At 47.7% G+C, this 19240-nt stretch overlaps 1 protein-coding gene across 1 annotated transcript in view; it reads right to left on the bottom strand.

The window, feature by feature from the left end:
- Positions 1-19240, bottom strand: part of lrrc8aa (leucine rich repeat containing 8 VRAC subunit Aa) — a 35809-nt gene that overhangs the window by 4851 nt on the left and 11718 nt on the right. The window contains exons 2-7 of the mRNA XM_072662254.1: positions 18988-19135; positions 18339-18890; positions 15898-16506; positions 14512-14844; positions 13647-13817; positions 12609-12914 (exon numbers count right to left, since the gene is read on the bottom strand). Of these exons, the coding sequence (XP_072518355.1) occupies positions 12609-12914; positions 13647-13817; positions 14512-14844; positions 15898-16506; positions 18339-18890; positions 18988-19125 (2109 nt within the window). The 5' untranslated portion in view covers positions 19126-19135. The remainder of the gene's footprint in view (positions 1-12608; positions 12915-13646; positions 13818-14511; positions 14845-15897; positions 16507-18338; positions 18891-18987; positions 19136-19240) is intronic.

The raw sequence follows: 19240 nt of genomic DNA, 5'->3' as shown, positions 1-19240 counted from the left end.
GCTAAGCGCTGAGAGGAAAGAGCTAAGAGCTAAGCGCTGAGAGGAAAGAGCTAAGCGCTAAACGCTGAGAGGAAAGAGCTAAGAGCTAAACGCTGAGAGGAAAGAGCTAAGAGCTAAACGCTGAGAGGAAAGAGCTAAGAGCTAAACGCTGAGAGGAAAGAGCTAAGCGCTAAACGCTGAGAGGAAAGAGCTAAGCGCTGAGAGGAAAGAGCTAAGCGCTGAGAGGAAAGAGCTAAGCGCTGAGAGGAAAGAGCTAAGAGCTAAACGCTGAGAGGAAAGAGCTAAGAGCTAAACGCTGAGAGGAAAGAGCTAAGAGCTAAGAGCTAAACGCTGAGAGGAAAGAGCTAAGAGCTAAGCGCTGAGAGGAAAGAGCTAAGCGCTGAGAGGAAAGAGCTAAGAGCTAAACGCTGAGAGGAAAGAGCTAAGAGCTAAACGCTGAGAGGAAAGAGCTAAGAGCTAAACGCTGAGAGGAAAGAGCTAAGAGCTAAACGCTGAGAGGAAAGAGCTAAGAGCTAAACGCTGAGAGGAAAGAGCTAAGAGCTAAGCGCTGAGAGGAAAGAGCTAAGAGCTAAACGCTGAGAGGAAAGAGCTAAGAGCTAAACGCTGAGAGGAAAGAGCTAAGAGCTAAACGCTGAGAGGAAAGAGCTAAGCGCTGAGAGGAAAGAGCTAAGCGCTGAGAGGAAAGAGCTAAGCGCTGAGAGGAAAGAGCTAAGCGCTGAGAGGAAAGAGCTAAGAGCTAAACGCTGAGAGGAAAGAGCTAAGAGCTAAACGCTGAGAGGAAAGAGCTAAGAGCTAAGAGCTAAACGCTGAGAGGAAAGAGCTAAGAGCTAAACGCTGAGAGGAAAGAGCTAAGAGCTAAGCGCTGAGAGGAAAGAGCTAAGCGCTGAGAGGAAAGAGCTAAGAGCTAAACGCTGAGAGGAAAGAGCTAAGAGCTAAACGCTGAGAGGAAAGAGCTAAGAGCTAAACGCTGAGAGGAAAGAGCTAAGAGCTAAACGCTGAGAGGAAAGAGCTAAGAGCTAAGCGCTGAGAGGAAAGAGCTAAGAGCTAAACGCTGAGAGGAAAGAGCTAAGAGCTAAACGCTGAGAGGAAAGAGCTAAGAGCTAAACGCTGAGAGGAAAGAGCTAAGAGCTAAACGCTGAGAGGAAAGAGCTAAGAGCTAAGCGCTGAGAGGAAAGAGCTAAGAGCTAAGCGCTGAGAGGAAAGAGCTAAGAGCTAAACGCTGAGAGGAAAGAGCTAAGAGCTAAGCGCTGAGAGGAAAGAGCTAAGAGCTAAGCGCTGAGAGGAAAGAGCTAAGAGCTAAGCGCTGAGAGGAAAGAGCTAAGAGCTAAACGCAGAGAGGAAAGAGCTAAGAGCTAAGCGCTGAGAGGAAAGAGCTAAGAGCTAAGCGCTGAGAGGAAAGAGCTAAGAGCTAAACGCTGAGAGGAAAGAGCTAAGAGCTAAGCGCTGAGAGGAAAGAGCTAAGAGCTAAACGCTGAGAGGAAAGAGCTAAGAGCTAAACGCTGAGAGGAAAGCGCTAAGAGCTAAACGCTGAGAGGAAAGAGCTAAGAGCTAAACGCTGAGAGGAAAGAGCTAAGAGCTAAACGCAGAGAGGAAAGAGCTAAGAGCTAAACGCAGAGAGGAAAGAGCTAAGAGCTAAACGCTGAGAGGAAAGAGCTAAGAGCTCAACGCTGAGAGGAAAGAGCTAAGAGCTAAACGCTGAGAGGAAAGAGCTAAGAGCTAAGCGCTGAGAGGAAAGAGCTAAGCGCTGAGAGGAAAGAGCTAAGAGCTAAACGCTGAGAGGAAAGAGCTAAGAGCTAAACGCTGAGAGGAAAGAGCTAAGAGCTAAACGCAGAGAGGAAAGAGCTAAGAGCTAAACGCAGAGAGGAAAGAGCTAAGAGCTAAACGCAGAGAGGAAAGAGCTAAGAGCTAAACGCTGAGAGGAAAGAGCTAAGAGCTAAACGCTGAGAGGAAAGAGCTAAGAGCTAAACGCTGAGAGGAAAGAGCTAAGAGCTAAACGCTGAGAGGAAAGAGCTAAGAGCTAAACGCTGAGAGGAAAGAGCTAAGAGCTAAGCGCTGAGAGGAAAGAGCTAAGAGCTAAGCGCTGAGAGGAAAGAGCTAAGAGCTAAACGCTGAGAGGAAAGAGCTAAGAGCTAAGCGCTGAGAGGAAAGAGCTAAGAGCTAAGCGCTGAGAGGAAAGAGCTAAGAGCTAAACGCTGAGAGGAAAGAGCTAAGAGCTAAGCGCTGAGAGGAAAGAGCTAAGAGCTAAACGCTGAGAGGAAAGAGCTAAGAGCTAAACGCTGAGAGGAAAGAGCTAAGAGCTAAGCGCTGAGAGGAAAGAGCTAAGAGCTAAGCGCTGAGAGGAAAGAGCTAAGAGCTAAACGCTGAGAGGAAAGAGCTAAGCGCTGAGAGGAAAGAGCTAAGAGCTAAGCGCTGAGAGGAAAGAGCTAAGAGCTAAGCGCTGAGAGGAAAGAGCTAAGAGCTAAGCGCTGAGAGGAAAGAGCTAAGAGCTAAGCGCTGAGAGGAAAGAGCTAAGAGCTAAGCGCTGAGAGGAAAGAGCTAAGAGCTAAACGCTGAGAGGAAAGAGCTAAGAGCTAAACGCTGAGAGGAAAGAGCTAAACGCTGAGAGGAAAGAGCTAAGAGCTAAACGCTGAGAGGAAAGAGCTAAGAGCTAAACGCTGAGAGGAAAGAGCTAAGCGCTAAACGCTGAGAGGAAAGAGCTAAGAGCTAAGCGCTGAGAGGAAAGAGCTAAGAGCTAAGCGCTGAGAGGAAAGAGCTAAGAGCTAAGCGCTGAGAGGAAAGAGCTAAGAGCTAAACGCTGAGAGGAAAGAGCTAAGAGCTAAACGCTGAGAGGAAAGAGCTAAGAGCTAAGCGCTGAGAGGAAAGAGCTAAGAGCTAAGCGCTGAGAGGAAAGAGCTAAGAGCTAAACGCTGAGAGGAAAGAGCTAAGAGCTAAGAGCTAAACGCTGAGAGGAAAGAGCTAAGAGCTAAGCGCTGAGAGGAAAGAGCTAAGAGCTAAACGCTGAGAGGAAAGAGCTAAGAGCTAAACGCTGAGAGGAAAGAGCTAAGCGCTAAACGCTGAGAGGAAAGAGCTAAACGCTGAGAGGAAAGAGCTAAGAGCTAAACGCTGAGAGGAAAGAGCTAAGCGCTCAACGCTGAGAGGAAAGAGCTAAGAGCTCAACGCTGAGAGGAAAGAGCTAAGAGCTAAACGCAGAGAGGAAAGAGCTAAGAGCTAAACGCTGAGAGGAAAGAGCTAAGAGCTAAGAGCTCAACGCTGAGAGGAAAGAGCTAAGAGCTCAACGCTGAGAGGAAAGAGCTAAGAGCTCAACGCTGAGAGGAAAGAGCTAAGCGCTCAACGCTGAGAGGAAAGAGCTAAGAGCTCAACGCTGAGAGGAAAGAGCTAAGAGCTCAACGCTGAGAGGAAAGAGCTAAGAGCTAAACGCTGAGAGGAAAGAGCTAAGAGCTAAACGCTGAGAGGAAAGAGCTAAGAGCTAAACGCTGAGAGGAAAGAGCTAAGAGCTAAGCGCTGAGAGGAAAGAGCTAAGAGCTAAACGCTGAGAGGAAAGAGCTAAGAGCTAAACGCTGAGAGGAAAGAGCTAAGAGCTAAACGCTGAGAGGAAAGAGCTAAGAGCTAAACGCTGAGAGGAAAGAGCTAAGAGCTAAACGCTGAGAGGAAAGAGCTAAGAGCTAAGCGCTGAGAGGAAAGAGCTAAGAGCTAAGCGCTGAGAGGAAAGAGCTAAGAGCTAAACGCTGAGAGGAAAGAGCTAAGAGCTAAGCGCTGAGAGGAAAGAGCTAAGAGCTAAGCGCTGAGAGGAAAGAGCTAAGAGCTAAGCGCTGAGAGGAAAGAGCTAAGAGCTAAACGCAGAGAGGAAAGAGCTAAGAGCTAAACGCAGAGAGGAAAGAGCTAAGAGCTAAACGCAGAGAGGAAAGAGCTAAGAGCTAAACGCAGAGAGGAAAGAGCTAAGAGCTAAACGCAGAGAGGAAAGAGCTAAGAGCTAAACGCAGAGAGGAAAGAGCTAAGAGCTAAACGCTGAGAGGAAAGAGCTAAGAGCTAAACGCTGAGAGGAAAGAGCTAAGAGCTAAACGCTGAGAGGAAAGAGCTAAGAGCTAAACGCTGAGAGATAAGAGCTAAGAGCTAAACGCTGAGAGGAAAGAGCTAAGAGCTAAACGCTGAGAGGAAAGAGCTAAGAGCTAAACGCTGAGAGGAAAGAGCTAAGAGCTAAGCGCTGAGAGGAAAGAGCTAAGAGCTAAACGCTGAGAGGAAAGAGCTAAGAGCTAAGAGCTAAGCGCTGAGAGGAAAGAGCTAAGAGCTAAACGCTGAGAGGAAAGAGCTAAGCGCTAAACGCTGAGAGGAAAGAGCTAAGCGCTAAACGCTGAGAGGAAAGAGCTAAGAGCTAAACGCTGAGAGGAAAGAGCTAAGCGCTAAACGCTGAGAGGAAAGAGCTAAGCGCTAAACGCTGAGAGGAAAGAGCTAAGCGCTAAACGCTGAGAGGAAAGAGCTAAGAGCTAAACGCTGAGAGGAAAGAGCTAAGAGCTAAGAGCTAAGCGCTGAGAGGAAAGAGCTAAGAGCTAAACGCTGAGAGGAAAGAGCTAAGCGCTAAACGCTGAGAGGAAAGAGCTAAGCGCTAAACGCTGAGAGGAAAGAGCTAAGCGCTAAACGCTGAGAGGAAAGAGCTAAGAGCTAAACGCTGAGAGGAAAGAGCTAAGCGCTAAACGCTGAGAGGAAAGAGCTAAACGCTGAGAGGAAAGAGCTAAGAGCTAAACGCTGAGAGGAAAGAGCTAAGAGCTAAACGCTGAGAGGAAAGAGCTAAGAGCTAAACGCTGAGAGGAAAGAGCTAAGAGCTAAGCGCTGAGAGGAAAGAGCTAAGAGCTAAACGCTGAGAGGAAAGAGCTAAGAGCTAAACGCTGAGAGGAAAGAGCTAAGAGCTAAGCGCTGAGAGGAAAGAGCTAAGAGCTAAACGCTGAGAGGAAAGAGCTAAGAGCTAAACGCTGAGAGGAAAGAGCTAAGCGCTAAACGCTGAGAGGAAAGAGCTAAGCGCTAAACGCTGAGAGGAAAGAGCTAAGCGCTAAACGCTGAGAGGAAAGAGCTAAGAGCTAAACGCTGAGAGGAAAGAGCTAAGAGCTAAACGCTGAGAGGAAAGAGCTAAGAGCTAAACGCTGAGAGGAAAGAGCTAAGCGCTAAACGCTGAGAGGAAAGAGCTAAGCGCTAAACGCTGAGAGGAAAGAGCTAAGAGCTAAACGCTGAGAGGAAAGAGCTAAGCGCTAAACGCTGAGAGGAAAGAGCTAAGAGCTAAACGCTGAGAGGAAAGAGCTAAGAGCTAAACGCTGAGAGGAAAGAGCTAAGAGCTAAGCGCTGAGAGGAAAGAGCTAAGAGCTCAACGCTGAGAGGAAAGAGCTAAGAGCTCAACGCTGAGAGGAAAGAGCTAAGAGCTAAGCGCTGAGAGGAAAGAGCTAAGAGCTAAACGCTGAGAGGAAAGAGCTAAACGCTGAGAGGAAAGCGCTAAGAGCTAAATGCTGAGAGGAAAGAGCTAAGAGCTCAACGCTGAGAGGAAAGAGCTAAGAGCTAAACGCTGAGAGGAAAGAGCTAAGAGCTAAACGCTGAGAGGAAAGAGCTAAACGCTGAGAGGAAAGCGCTAAGAGCTCAACGCTGAGAGGAAAGAGCTAAGAGCTCAACGCTGAGAGGAAAGAGCTAAGAGCTCAACGCTGAGAGGAAAGAGCTAAGAGCTAAACGCTGAGAGGAAAGCGCTAAGAGCTAAATGCTGAGAGGAAAGAGCTAAGAGCTCAACGCTGAGAGGAAAGAGCTAAGAGCTAAACGCTGAGAGGAAAGCGCTAAGAGCTAAATGCTGAGAGGAAAGAGCTAAGAGCTCAACGCTGAGAGGAAAGAGCTAAGAGCTAAACGCTGAGAGGAAAGAGCTAAGAGCTAAACGCTGAGAGGAAAGAGCTAAACGCTGAGAGGAAAGCGCTAAGAGCTCAACGCTGAGAGGAAAGAGCTAAGAGCTAAACGCTGAGAGGAAAGAGCTAAGAGCTAAACGCTGAGAGGAAAGAGCTAAGAGCTCAACGCTGAGAGGAAAGAGCTAAGAGCTAAGCGCTGAGAGGAAAGAGCTAAGAGCTAAACGCTGAGAGGAAAGAGCTAAGAGCTCAACGCTGAGAGGAAAGAGCTAAGAGCTAAACGCTGAGAGGAAAGAGCTAAGAGCTAAACGCAGAGAGGAAAGAGCTAAGAGCTAAACGCTGAGAGGAAAGAGCTAAGAGCTAAACGCAGAGAGGAAAGAGCTAAGAGCTAAACGCTGAGAGGAAAGAGCTAAACGCTGAGAGGAAAGAGCTAAGAGCTAAACGCTGAGAGGAAAGAGCTAAACGCTGAGAGGAAAGAGCTAAGAGCTCAACGCTGAGAGGAAAGAGCTAAGAGCTCAACGCTGAGAGGAAAGAGCTAAGAGCTCAGCGCTGAGAGGAAAGAGCTAAGAGCTAAGCGCTGAGAGGAAAGAGCTAAGAGCTAAACGCTGAGAGGAAAGAGCTAAACGCTGAGAGGAAAGAGCTAAGAGCTAAACGCTGAGAGGAAAGAGCTAAGAGCTAAACGCTGAGAGGAAAGAGCTAAGAGCTAAACGCAGAGAGGAAAGAGCTAAGAGCTAAACGCTGAGAGGAAAGAGCTAAGAGCTAAACGCAGAGAGGAAAGAGCTAAGAGCTAAACGCTGAGAGGAAAGAGCTAAACGCTGAGAGGAAAGAGCTAAGAGCTAAACGCTGAGAGGAAAGAGCTAAACGCTGAGAGGAAAGAGCTAAGAGCTAAACGCTGAGAGGAAAGAGCTAAGAGCTAAACGCTGAGAGGAAAGAGCTAAGAGCTCAGCGCTGAGAGGAAAGAGCTAAGAGCTAAGCGCTGAGAGGAAAGAGCTAAGAGCTAAACGCTGAGAGGAAAGAGCTAAACGCTGAGAGGAAAGAGCTAAGAGCTAAACGCTGAGAGGAAAGAGCTAAGAGCTAAACGCTGAGAGGAAAGAGCTAAGAGCTAAACGCTGAGAGGAAAGAGCTAAGAGCTCAACGCTGAGAGGAAAGAGCTAAGCGCTGAGAGGAAAGAGCTAAGAGCTAAACGCTGAGAGGAAAGAGCTAAGAGCTAAACGCTGAGAGGAAAGAGCTAAGAGCTAAACGCTGAGAGGAAAGAGCTAAGAGCTAAACGCTGAGAGGAAAGAGCTAAGAGCTAAACGCTGAGAGGAAAGAGCTAAGAGCTCAACGCTGAGAGGAAAGAGCTAAGAGCTAAACGCTGAGAGGAAAGAGCTAAGAGCTAAACGCTGAGAGGAAAGAGCTAAGAGCTAAACGCTGAGAGGAAAGAGCTAAACGCTGAGAGGAAAGAGCTAAGAGCTAAACGCTGAGAGGAAAGAGCTAAGAGCTCAACGCTGAGAGGAAAGAGCTAAGAGCTAAACGCTGAGAGGAAAGAGCTAAGAGCTAAACGCTGAGAGGAAAGAGCTAAGAGCTAAACGCTGAGAGGAAAGAGCTAAGAGCTAAGCGCTGAGAGGAAAGAGCTAAGAGCTAAACGCTGAGAGGAAAGAGCTAAGAGCTAAACGCTGAGAGGAAAGAGCTAAGAGCTAAGCGCTGAGAGGAAAGAGCTAAGAGCTAAACGCTGAGAGGAAAGAGCTAAGAGCTAAGCGCTGAGAGGAAAGAGCTAAGAGCTCAACGCTGAGAGGAAAGAGCTAAGAGCTCAACGCTGAGAGGAAAGAGCTAAGAGCTCAACGCTGAGAGGAAAGAGCTAAGAGCTAAACGCTGAGAGGAAAGAGCTAAGAGCTCAACGCTGAGAGGAAAGAGCTAAGAGCTAAACGCTGAGAGGAAAGAGCTAAGAGCTAAACGCTGAGAGGAAAGAGCTAAGAGCTAAACGCTGAGAGGAAAGAGCTAAGAGCTAAACGCTGAGAGGAAAGAGCTAAGAGCTAAACGCTGAGAGGAAAGAGCTAAGAGCTAAGCGCTGAGAGGAAAGAGCTAAGAGCTAAACGCTGAGAGGAAAGAGCTAAGAGCTAAACGCTGAGAGGAAAGAGCTAAGAGCTAAGCGCTGAGAGGAAAGAGCTAAGAGCTAAGCGCTGAGAGGAAAGAGCTAAGAGCTAAACGCTGAGAGGAAAGAGCTAAGAGCTAAGCGCTGAGAGGAAAGAGCTAAGAGCTAAGCGCTGAGAGGAAAGAGCTAAGAGCTAAACGCTGAGAGGAAAGAGCTAAGAGCTAAACGCTGAGAGGAAAGAGCTAAGAGCTAAGCGCTGAGAGGAAAGAGCTAAGAGCTAAGCGCTGAGAGGAAAGAGCTAAGAGCTAAGCGCTGAGAGGAAAGAGCTAAGAGCTAAGCGCTGAGAGGAAAGAGCTAAGAGCTAAGCGCTGAGAGGAAAGAGCTAAGAGCTAAACGCTGAGAGGAAAGAGCTAAGAGCTAAACGCTGAGAGGAAAGAGCTAAGAGCTCAACGCTGAGAGGAAAGAGCTAAGAGCTAAGCGCTGAGAGGAAAGAGCTAAGAGCTAAACGCTGAGAGGAAAGAGCTAAGAGCTAAACGCTGAGAGGAAAGAGCTAAGAGCTCAACGCTGAGAGGAAAGAGCTAAGAGCTAAGCGCTGAGAGGAAAGAGCTAAGAGCTAAGAGCTAAACGCTGAGAGGAAAGAGCTAAGAGCTAAACGCTGAGAGGAAAGAGCTAAGAGCTAAGCGCTGAGAGGAAAGAGCTAAGAGCTAAGCGCTGAGAGGAAAGAGCTAAGAGCTAAACGCTGAGAGGAAAGAGCTAAGAGCTAAACGCTGAGAGGAAAGAGCTAAGAGCTAAACGCTGAGAGGAAAGAGCTAAGAGCTAAACGCTGAGAGGAAAGAGCTAAGAGCTAAGCGCTGAGAGGAAAGAGCTAAGAGCTAAACGCTGAGAGGAAAGAGCTAAGAGCTAAACGCTGAGAGGAAAGAGCTAAGAGCTAAGCGCTGAGAGGAAAGAGCTAAGAGCTCAACGCTGAGAGGAAAGAGCTAAGAGCTAAACGCTGAGAGGAAAGAGCTAAGAGCTAAACGCTGAGAGGAAAGAGCTAAGAGCTAAGCGCTGAGAGGAAAGAGCTAAGAGCTAAACGCTGAGAGGAAAGAGCTAAGAGCTAAACGCTGAGAGGAAAGAGCTAAGAGCTAAACGCTGAGAGGAAAGAGCTAAGAGCTAAACGCTGAGAGGAAAGAGCTAAACGCTGAGAGGAAAGAGCTAAGAGCTAAACGCTGAGAGGAAAGAGCTAAGCGCTGAGAGGAAAGAGCTAAGAGCTAAACGCTGAGAGGAAAGAGCTAAGCGCTGAGAGGAAAGAGCTAAGCGCTGAGAGGAAAGAGCTAAGAGCTAAGCGCTGAGAGGAAAGAGCTAAGAGCTAAGAGCTAAGCGCTAGCAGGTCAGTCAGTTTCTGCACAAGCAGCACAATTACACAACTCATTTAGGCTGTAATTCACTAATGAAGAAAGTAAAGGAAGGGTGTGTGTGCATTTTAAGTATGTTTCACACAGAGTGAAGCCTCGTAAACATGCTATTTACAGCAACACGCCACACACACACACACACACACACACACACACACACACACACACACAACCACCCACCACTCCAACAGCACCTCTTCAAACTCAAAACACATGATGAAGAGATTCTCAAACAGAACCTCAGAATTTACAAACCAGTGTTTTCACGAGTTTCTGCTTCACCTGTCTGCAGACTCGAGTACACGTCCCTGAGATCGCTTTGATCGACTGATCTACCGCCTAGATAACCTCCTGTTAGATCACGGAGACTGTAATCAGAACAAATTACAGTAGGGGGGAGGTGATCACAGTGATGAAACCAAACTAACTGATTAGAACCAACTGCAGTCAGGTGATTGTCGTGGAAATAACAAGGTGAAGGGTTAAAAGCAAAACACAGTCAGGGTAAGGTTTTAGAACAAACAGGATGATGGACTAGAACCAATCACAGTCAGGTGCAGGCATGTAAGATCAACAAAGACATTACTAGAAAACATCAACAAAGGGAGGTCTAAGAACAAAGGCAGTTCGGTGGAGGTGTCTGAGTAAACAAAGAAGCGATTAGAACCAATGACAGTTGGGTGGTGGTGGCGGAAAAAAACAAGGTCGTGATTAGAACCAAATCGCAGTCAGGTGGTCATCGTGGAAAAAACAAGGTGGTGGATTAGAACCAATTACAGTCAGGGGCATTCACAGAACAAACAAGGTGGTGGATTAGAACCAATTACAGTCAGGGGACGATCGCAGTACAAACAAGATGGTGGATTAGAACCAATCACAGTCAGGGTAAGGTTTCAGAACAAACAAGATGGTGGATTACAACCAAATCACAGTCGAGGGGAGGTTTCAGAACAAACAAGGTAGTGGATTAGAACCAATCACAGTCAGGGTGAGGTTTCAAAACAAACAAGGTGGTGGATTAGAACCAATTACAGTCAGGGGCAATCACAGAACAAACAAGGTGGTGGATTAGAACCAAATCACAGTCAAGGGGAGGTTTCAGAACAAACAAGGTAGTGGATTAGAACCAATCACAGTCAGGGTGAGGTTTCAAAACAAACAAGGTGGTGGATTAGAACCAATTACAGTCAGGGGCAATCACAGAACAAACAAGGTCGTGATTAGAACCAAATCGCAGTCAGGTGGTCATCGTGGAAAAAACAAGGTAGTGGATTAGAACCAATTACAGTCAGGGGCATTCACAGAACAAACAAGGTGGTGGATTAGAACCAATCACAGTCAGGGTGAGGTTTCAAAACAAACAAGGTGGTGGATTAGAACCAATCACAGTCAGGGTGAGGTTTCAAAACAAACAAGGTGGTGGATTAGAACCAATCACAGTCAGGGTGAGGTTTCAAAACAAACAAGGTGGTGGATTAGAACCAATTACAGTCAGGGGCAATCACAGAACAAACAAGGTGGTGGATTAGAACCAAATCACAGTCAAGGGGAGGTTTCAGAACAAACAAGGTGGTGGATTAGAACCAATTACAGTCAGGTGCAGGTGTCACAAATCAACAAAGACATTACTAGAACAGATCTCAATAGTAATGACAGTAATGTGGCCCAATCAGAGTCAGAGAAGCTTGGAGGCAATGTAAGATCAGACTGCACATGAGAACCTACTGTAACTGTGGAGACGGAGGTGCTAATTCGGGGACACAAGCATGAGAGTTCTGATCCCGCCCCCGACTGTGGCTTAAAATATCCGAAGAGCTACATTACAAACGGCATTCCTGACGGAACATCTTCGGTTCTTATTTTTACAAATGCACAAACCTCACTAAAAGCCAAAGGGTTCTAGACATACAGTAGAATGTCTAATAAGAAGAAACCATGCAGCCACAAACCTGCACTCTAAGCCAAGGGTTCTTTATAATACTGAAAAAGGGTTCTTTGGCTCATATTGACGGCTACAACCATCTACATGTGGAACCACCCACGAAAGGTTTCCAACAATCATAAGAACCATTTAGCCAGGCTAAGAAACATTTACGAATGCAGATGGTTCTTTAAATAGTCATGTACAGGTAGACCCATCTACTAAATAGGTTCTCCACCAAATTTAAGAACCTTTTAGCCAAGAGAGGAACCATGTAAACATCTACATTGTTTTTAAATGGTTCTAGACACACATTAGTTGCCTATACTAAAGAACCTTAGTCACATAGCTGCACTCCAGGCAGGATTCAGCAAGCATGCAGAAGGTTCTACACACAGTAGTATCATTGTCTATGCTCAAGAACCCTATATCCACATAACTGCATCCCTAAAGGGTTTTTGTAGTACTACACAGGGTTCTTTGTAGTACTAAAAAAAGGGTTCTTTGGCTCATAATAATGGGCTACAACCCATCTGTGTGGAACTATCTACACTGCACTCATAGCCAAAAGGGTTCTAGATAGTAGGCAAAAGGGCTCAAATTTAAAAAAGATTTTACACGAATGCTAACCCTTTAACCATTTACGTAAACAGAGTTCTAGATAGCAGGGAAAAGGGATTCTTGGGCTCATAAAAATCTAGCCAGGCTAAGAAACATGTACAGTAGACCAGAAGCTGTTTGCTAAAGAACCCTTCAAGAACCCTCATAATTAAGAGCGCTGACAAGCCAAAAAGGAGCGAAAAAAAGGGAACTGAGAGAAATCTGTTGAGCAATAAGCTTCCCGGATGTGTCCACACCACCCTGTTACGGGCTACGGTCAGAGCCTCCGTCCACTTGCCCAACCCGCTGCCACTGGAGCGATTGCAGGGTGGTGGTTTGGACCGGATTAGATCCAGCTCACGGTTTCTCCGTTTGGGAACGAGGCCTCGCTGGAATTATTCAGGGGAGAGGAATTTGACCTTTAAACACGCTGTGGTCCGAGCAGATGTGTGTGTGTGTGTGTGTATCCCCCACATCGCCCACTTGATTCCAAGGGAGGGGCAGGGGAAGTCATTAAGTGCATACATTTGTGGATTGGAACCAGTCCATCGGACTCATTCAGGAAAAACCAGGCGGTGTTGGGGTCAGACCAAGGATCTGATCTATGCTCGCTGTGCCCTTTCCTCAAGTTGCGTAGCCCCCTACCCTTGGGAAAGCCAATCCTAATGATTGTGAGAGGGGTGTGTGTGTGTGTGTGTGTGTGTGTGTGTGTGAGTGAGAGAGAGAGAGAGAGAGAGAGAGAGAGAGAGAGAGCTCACCCTGTTCGCTGTAACAGCAAAGTACTGCAGGTTCTGCAGGAGTCCTATGTCAGGGTGGATGCTGGTCAGGTTGTTGTGGCTGAGGTCCAGGAAGCGGAGCTTGCGGCAGAAGAACAGCTGGCTGGGGATCTTGTCGATTTTGTTGCGGTTCAGGTAGAGGCGCTCCAGGTTGGTGAGCGTGCCGATCTGAATGGGGATGTAGGCGATCTGATTGTACCACAGCTTCAGACACACCAGCCGGTGAAGGTGCTGGAAGCTGATGATCTCCTCGATGGTCTTCAGGTTGTTGTCCTTCAGGTCAATCTCCTAAAATAACAAACGGAACAGGACGGAATTACAGACCGGCCTCATTTCCGAGCCAACAGCGAGCGGCTAGGTCGATCCTACGGCGACCGGCTAGCTTGGCTAGTTTAGCTTAGCTTAGCTAGGATGAGTAAACAGAGAACAGCTAGCCTAGCTAGGTTGAGTCAACAGTAAACTGCTAGCTTAGCTAAGCTGAGTAAACAGAGAACAGCTAGCCTAGCTAGGTTGAGTCAACAGTAAACTGCTAGCTTAGCTAAGCTGAGTAAACAGAGAACAGCTAGCCTAGCTAGGTTGAGTCAACAGTAAACTGCTAGCTTAGCTAAGCTGAGTAAACAGAGAACAGCTAGCCTAGCTAGGTTGAGTCACCAGTAAACTGCTAGCTTAGCTAGAATGAGACAAAAGTGAACAGCTAGCTTAGCTAGGTCCAGCCAACAGTTGCTACTAATGGTAGCTAGCTTAGCTAGGTTGAGTCAACAGTTGCTACTAATGGTAGCTAGCTTAGCTAGGTTGAGTCAACAGTGAACTGCTAGCTTAGTTAGGTCGAGCCAACAGTCGCTACTAATAGTAGCTAGCTCAGCTAGGTCAAGCCAAAAGGGAACGGTTAGCTTGGCTAAGTCGCGCCAACAGTGAGCAGCTAAATTACCAGGGATGAGTCAACAGTGAACTGCTAGCTGAGCTACTGTGGGTCGAGACAAAAGGAAACAGCTAGTTTGGGTAAGGTGGGTGGGGTCTCACCTGCAGGTTGTGGAGGCTGAAGATGGAGTGCGGGATGCGCTCCAGGTCGCAGCGAACGAGCTCCAGCTCCGTCAGGTTCACCATCTTCTTCAGGCTGTTCAGCACCATCAGCTTGGTGCCCTCGTTATTGATTGAGAGCTTCTGCAGGTGTACGCCCACGTCCGTCACCACCTGCGGAGGGGGATTCATCACGCTGGAGCATCATGTGAAGGTTATAGAACATACAGAGTGCCTCCTACGATCCCCGACACCAGTCAGAATGACCGTTCACTAAACACTATAGAGCGCCCCCTACGCTTCCTGTAGTGTATTACAGTCTGTCAGAATGAGTGTGTGAATCATATGAACATTATTAAGGATTATAGAGCGCCCCCTATGCTTCCTGTAGTGTATTACAGTCTGTCAGAATGAGCGTGTGAATCATATGAACATTATTAAGGATTATAGAGCGCCCCCTATGCTTCCTGTAGTGTATTACAGTCTGTCAGAATGAGCGTGTGAATCATATGAACATTATTAAGGATTATAGAGCGCCCCCTATGCTTCCTGTAGTGTATTACAGTCTGTCAGAATGAGCGTGTGAATCATATGAACATTATAAAGGATTATAGAGCGCCCCCTATGCTTCCTATAGTGTATTACAATTTGTCAGAATGAGCGTGTGAATCATATGAACATTATAAAGGATTATAGAGCGCCCCCTATGCTTCCTATAGTGTATTACAGTCTGTCAGAATGAGCGTGTAGATCATATGAACATTATAAAGGATTATAGAGCGCCCCCTACGCTTCCTATAGTGTATTACAATTTGTCAGAATGAGCGTGTGGATCATATAAACATTACAACCTCGACTAATCACTGACCTGAGGCAGCTTGGTGAGGTTGCTCTTGAGCCTCAGCACTTTGAGCCTCTTGAGCTCGCGCAGGCCGTCGATGACGATGTAGCGGTTGTTGTCGGCGCTCAGATTGCCAGTGAGGTGAAGCTCGCTCAGGTTCTTCAGGCTGTAGATCCACAGAGGGATCTCCTTAATGTCTGTGAACTTGATGTGGAGCGATTTGAGGTTCTCCTTCAGGAAGGCCAGAGCCGGGGCCTCGATTTTGGCCGGCGTGTGGTACAGCCACATCTCCCTCAGATTGGACAGCTGGGCGATGATGGGCGGGATGGTGACGTCTGGGATCAGCTCCAACTTCAGCACCTGAGGAACACACTGGATACATTAGTGATCACGTCCTACACCTATCCTAAACCTCAGCAACCTGGAACCAATCCCATCCCTAACCCTACATTTAAAAGGTTAAGACTGGGGTTAGCAGGATTACGGTTAGCAGAGCTGAGGTTAGGGTTAGAAGGGTTAAGATTGGGGTGCAACGTCCATCATCTGAAGGTGAGGAACTGCAGTATAGGCTCAGATACAGGCCTTCAGAGTTACCAGAGCTGAACCAAACCTTAACCCCAGTAACCTCAACCTTAACCTCCTTAAGCTAAACCAGACTCTAACCCCGGCATTACAAGAGCACATATGACGACAAGCACCCAAACCGCAATGCTGCAATGACATGATCTCCACTGGGCTCTGATCAATCAAACCGTAGTGCTTTCTCTGTCTCAAACTTCCATTTTGGGCTGAACCTCTCGTGGAGCAGGAAATTAATTTAAGTGCTTTTATTAAATCAGCCTCGGAATCCGACAGAAATGTGGCGGTCCTCCTCCCAGGAAGGAGGGTTGAGTATCTGCAGCCCATCTCTGCTGTTGTGCTAAACAGGATAGGCTTCTTTAATTTCCTGATTTTTCCAAATGGCCACTTGGGTATTTTTGCCCAAGTTCAGCTATGAAGCTAATGTTGCTAAAAACAGCTAAACATCTGCGTAAATACACACTCAATAAAATACACAGGACAGCCTTTTCCCTTCCCCTCTCAAACCACGTCCAGGTCTTAAGGTGGTGCAGACTTGTGGACGTAGTTTTGGGCACATCTCGGCTTCCAGAGGTGGTGCAACTGTCTAAGTGCTGGCTTTCTAATAGGGAGATTGCGGGACACAACTCTCAAGGATGAGGGCAGGGTGCCCAAGCTCAGTCTACCCCGGCCAAACAAAACCTTACGTAAAGAGGTCCAATAAAGCAGGTGCAGGACCAGGTCGCCCCAGGCGCCGGACGCCACAGGCCTTGGCAGGAAATGCACCCGCCCATTTGAGAAGTACGGGTAGCACAGCACAGACAAAAGCACGCAGACGGCCAAGTAAACACCCACCTCCAGCTCCAGCAGGTCGAAGACGGTGTCGGGAATGCCGCTCAGCATGAAGAGATGGAGCTCCAGCTTGTCCTGCGAGTTCTTGGTGATCCTCTGGCGCAGTTTCTCCAGCGTCCACTCGTTGTTGAGGTTAAGCTGCCGCAGCTTGTTCTCGCTGACCTCGGACAGGAAGACGGCGAAGCGCTTGGAGTAGAGCGGGTCGTACTGGTCGATCATGTGCAGCATGAAGGCGAAGTCGTTCTTCACGTCCGGGATGTCGCTGTAGCTGCTCTCCTCGCGGATGGACTCGAACGAGTAGAGCTTGAGCGAGCGGCCCAGCATCCAGCACAGCGTGTACATGCAGATGAGGCCGTAGACGATGACCAGAGAGATGTAGAACCAGGCCAGGATCTTGAAGAGGGTGGCCAGTGGGTGGGCGCAGTAGTACATCTTGTAACCCGTCAGCCGCTCGATGTCCACCTGGCAAGACACGTTGAAGCTGATGTACTGCACGTAGTAGGCCGTGTAGCTGATGATCAGGATGAACTTGATGACCTTGATGATGGTCTGGCGGATGTAAAGGCGGTAGACGATGTCGCCCTCTTCCACGTGGATGCGGAACTTCTTGACCTGGTGGAGGGCGAGAGGCGAGCGAGATTATTCAAATATAGGGGTGGGCAGTGTATGACCAAGAATTTGGCGATATTTGGCACGTATCACGATACAGGGGTCAAGATTTAGTACACTGTGATTTTAAATACTTAAATTATAAATAAAAATAAATAAATAAAAATCTGTACATCCGAATTGGACTATTTATTTATTTGTTTTTTGAGAAAAAAACAATCAGCAACAATAAAAGTAAATGGATTTTAAATTATAAAAAAAAAAAAAAAAAAAAAAAAAAAAAATGCAAAAACTAAAATAAATTATTATATATATATATATATATATATATATATATATATATATATATATATTATATATATATATATATATATATATATATATATATATATATATATATATATATATATAAAAACTGCATTCTTAAATCATTAGTTAATAATATTTAGCCTCACAGGCTTGGTGATGTCAACCAAAAAAAGGAATAAACAAACAAACAAACAACAGTCTATTTTCACACCTTCCTCTTGCGTCGTTTAAATAGCTACGCTGCTTACAAATATACTCGGAACCCGGAACCTGGAACGGCGAGCGACGCGCCGATTGATTTATTGCTGCACGTTACGCCCAAAACACACCCATGACTCATTAAGAGACTTCGTACATGCCTTCTGAGAGTTTCAAGAGGCGCAAAGCGAACTTTTCCCGTCGTTACCATAGCAAAGACACGCAGACACGCCCCAAAATCAAGCTGTGCAGTGCGTGGTTGGCAGCTCGCCAAACGATCGCTAAAGTAGAGCCCTTAGACGCAAGATGGGTATCATAACGTAAATAATGTGAAATCTGAAAAACGCTGGATTTTTCGTCACTGTTCAACGTGACGCATTACAAAAGAATTTACCGAAGTTAACCGAAGTGCAGGAAGGATTAGCTAGTTAGCCTTGCTAGCATTGAACCTGTAGCATACAGCAGTTCATTCCGAGACGAAAGGGAACCTTCGGTATATCGTCTGAAGGTGTTTTTTTGTTTGTTTGTTTTTTTTCTGCACTACCGTAGCTGCCGAGGACGCTTCGGCCGATCAAACATAGGCAACAAAGACTGAGGGGGTTCATCAACTGCAAACCAGAGCCGGACTTCAGACACGATAAAAATGCGCCCGATTCCTCTCCATAAACAAAGGCCTAATTTTAACACGCCGCTACGCGAGTCCCTCAGGGGTGGAGCGGCAGGAACATCCAAGGGCAGGGGCAGATGACCTCAGGCAGGAATTATCCAGAGCCATGATTCTCCAGGAGAAGATAGGTCCTCTAATTTAGCGCTCAGCCTGGGCTCGGACAAAACACTCGGAGAGGAACTCTGGCCGGTCAGGAAACAATTAGCGAGATCATCAGCAGACAAGGAGACGGAGCGTTTAATGCCTTAATGGTGGAGGCCTGGACCAAAGCCCAGACACATTCCTATAATCCTATTATCACATTATTTCATCAGCTGTCCAGCTCATCCTCATTTTGGCCCATATTAGGTTATCTTTCAAGGGGTCCGAGCACCAAAGAACTGTCCAGGAAAGGGCGTGTCCAGCTGTGACCAGGTTTGGAAAATATGCACAAACAGGGCTGGGAACGGCCTCTAGAGTGGTGCTCGGCCTCCGTATTACCACCTACACCTACGAAATCAGTCATGAACGTCATGAAGAGAACACCTCTCCAACTGTTAACAAGGGGGTTGTGTTGCAGCCAGTGACAGAGGAAGCACACCAGCAAATCTGCCAAGGGCCTCGCACTCCCCTCATCGGGTTTGACCCTATCGAGTAATGGACTGCAGAAGTAGCCGCTCACCTTCTCAAACAGGGCCTTGGCCTGCTCTCCTTCTTTCTTGTCCAGCACGCCCGTCTCGGAGCGGTCCACGATGCCCTGCTCGATGCGGGACTTGGTCCGCTGCAGCATGGGCACGCTGGCCTCCACGTCCTGGTCGCTGATGCTGGACGTTTTCTTGTCTGCGAAACCGTCGGCCTTGCCCGGGGGCTTGGGGTCGGTCTCCTCCACCACGGTCTCGGAGAGCGCCCGCGTGGTCCACGGGGAGTCGAAGCACTTGAGCAGGATGGAGACGAAGTGCTCCAGCTTGGAGCTGGTCCGAGGGAACTTGAACCAGAAGTTGCTGCAGGCCAGGAAGATGAGCGTGTGCAGCAGCACCAGGTAGGGGAAGTACTTGGCGAACCAGTGCAGCTTGTTCTCGTAGCACACGGCGTCCACGTAGTTGTACTGGTGCCGGTCCAGCTCGTACTGGATCCCCCGCGGTTCCGGGTTGGGCCTGGTGCTGGCGTTCAGCTGCGCGCACCCCTTGTCCCCTACCCACTTGCAGGGCAGGCAGATCATCTTATCCTGGGTCACCTACGGCAGGGGAGTGAACGGGTACAGCAGTGAGCATCAGCACAGGCAGGGGGCGTACAATCGGAATCGGACTCAGTCGGAACCGGCCGCGTTTTACCTGCAGCGTTCCTCCGAACACCGCGATCATGAGCATAACGATGGAGATGTAGTCGGTGAACACGTCCCACCATGGCTTCAGGATCCGGTACGCCGGCTGGGTGTCAGCAAAGTACCTCAACTCAGTGATGGGAATCATGATGGATTACCTGAGAGAGAGAGAGAGAGAGAGAGAGAGAGAGAGAGAGAGAGAGAGAGAGAGATCTGCAGTATGTCACAATCACAACAGGCTTGCATCTGAGAAGATACTGCAG

Source organism: Salminus brasiliensis, chromosome 18 (genome assembly GCF_030463535.1).
Source record: "Salminus brasiliensis chromosome 18, fSalBra1.hap2, whole genome shotgun sequence".
NCBI classification, from domain to species: Eukaryota; Metazoa; Chordata; class Actinopteri; order Characiformes; family Bryconidae; genus Salminus; species Salminus brasiliensis.
Note: the sequence above shows the minus strand (reverse complement) of the source record. Positions and strands in the feature narration are given on the sequence as shown.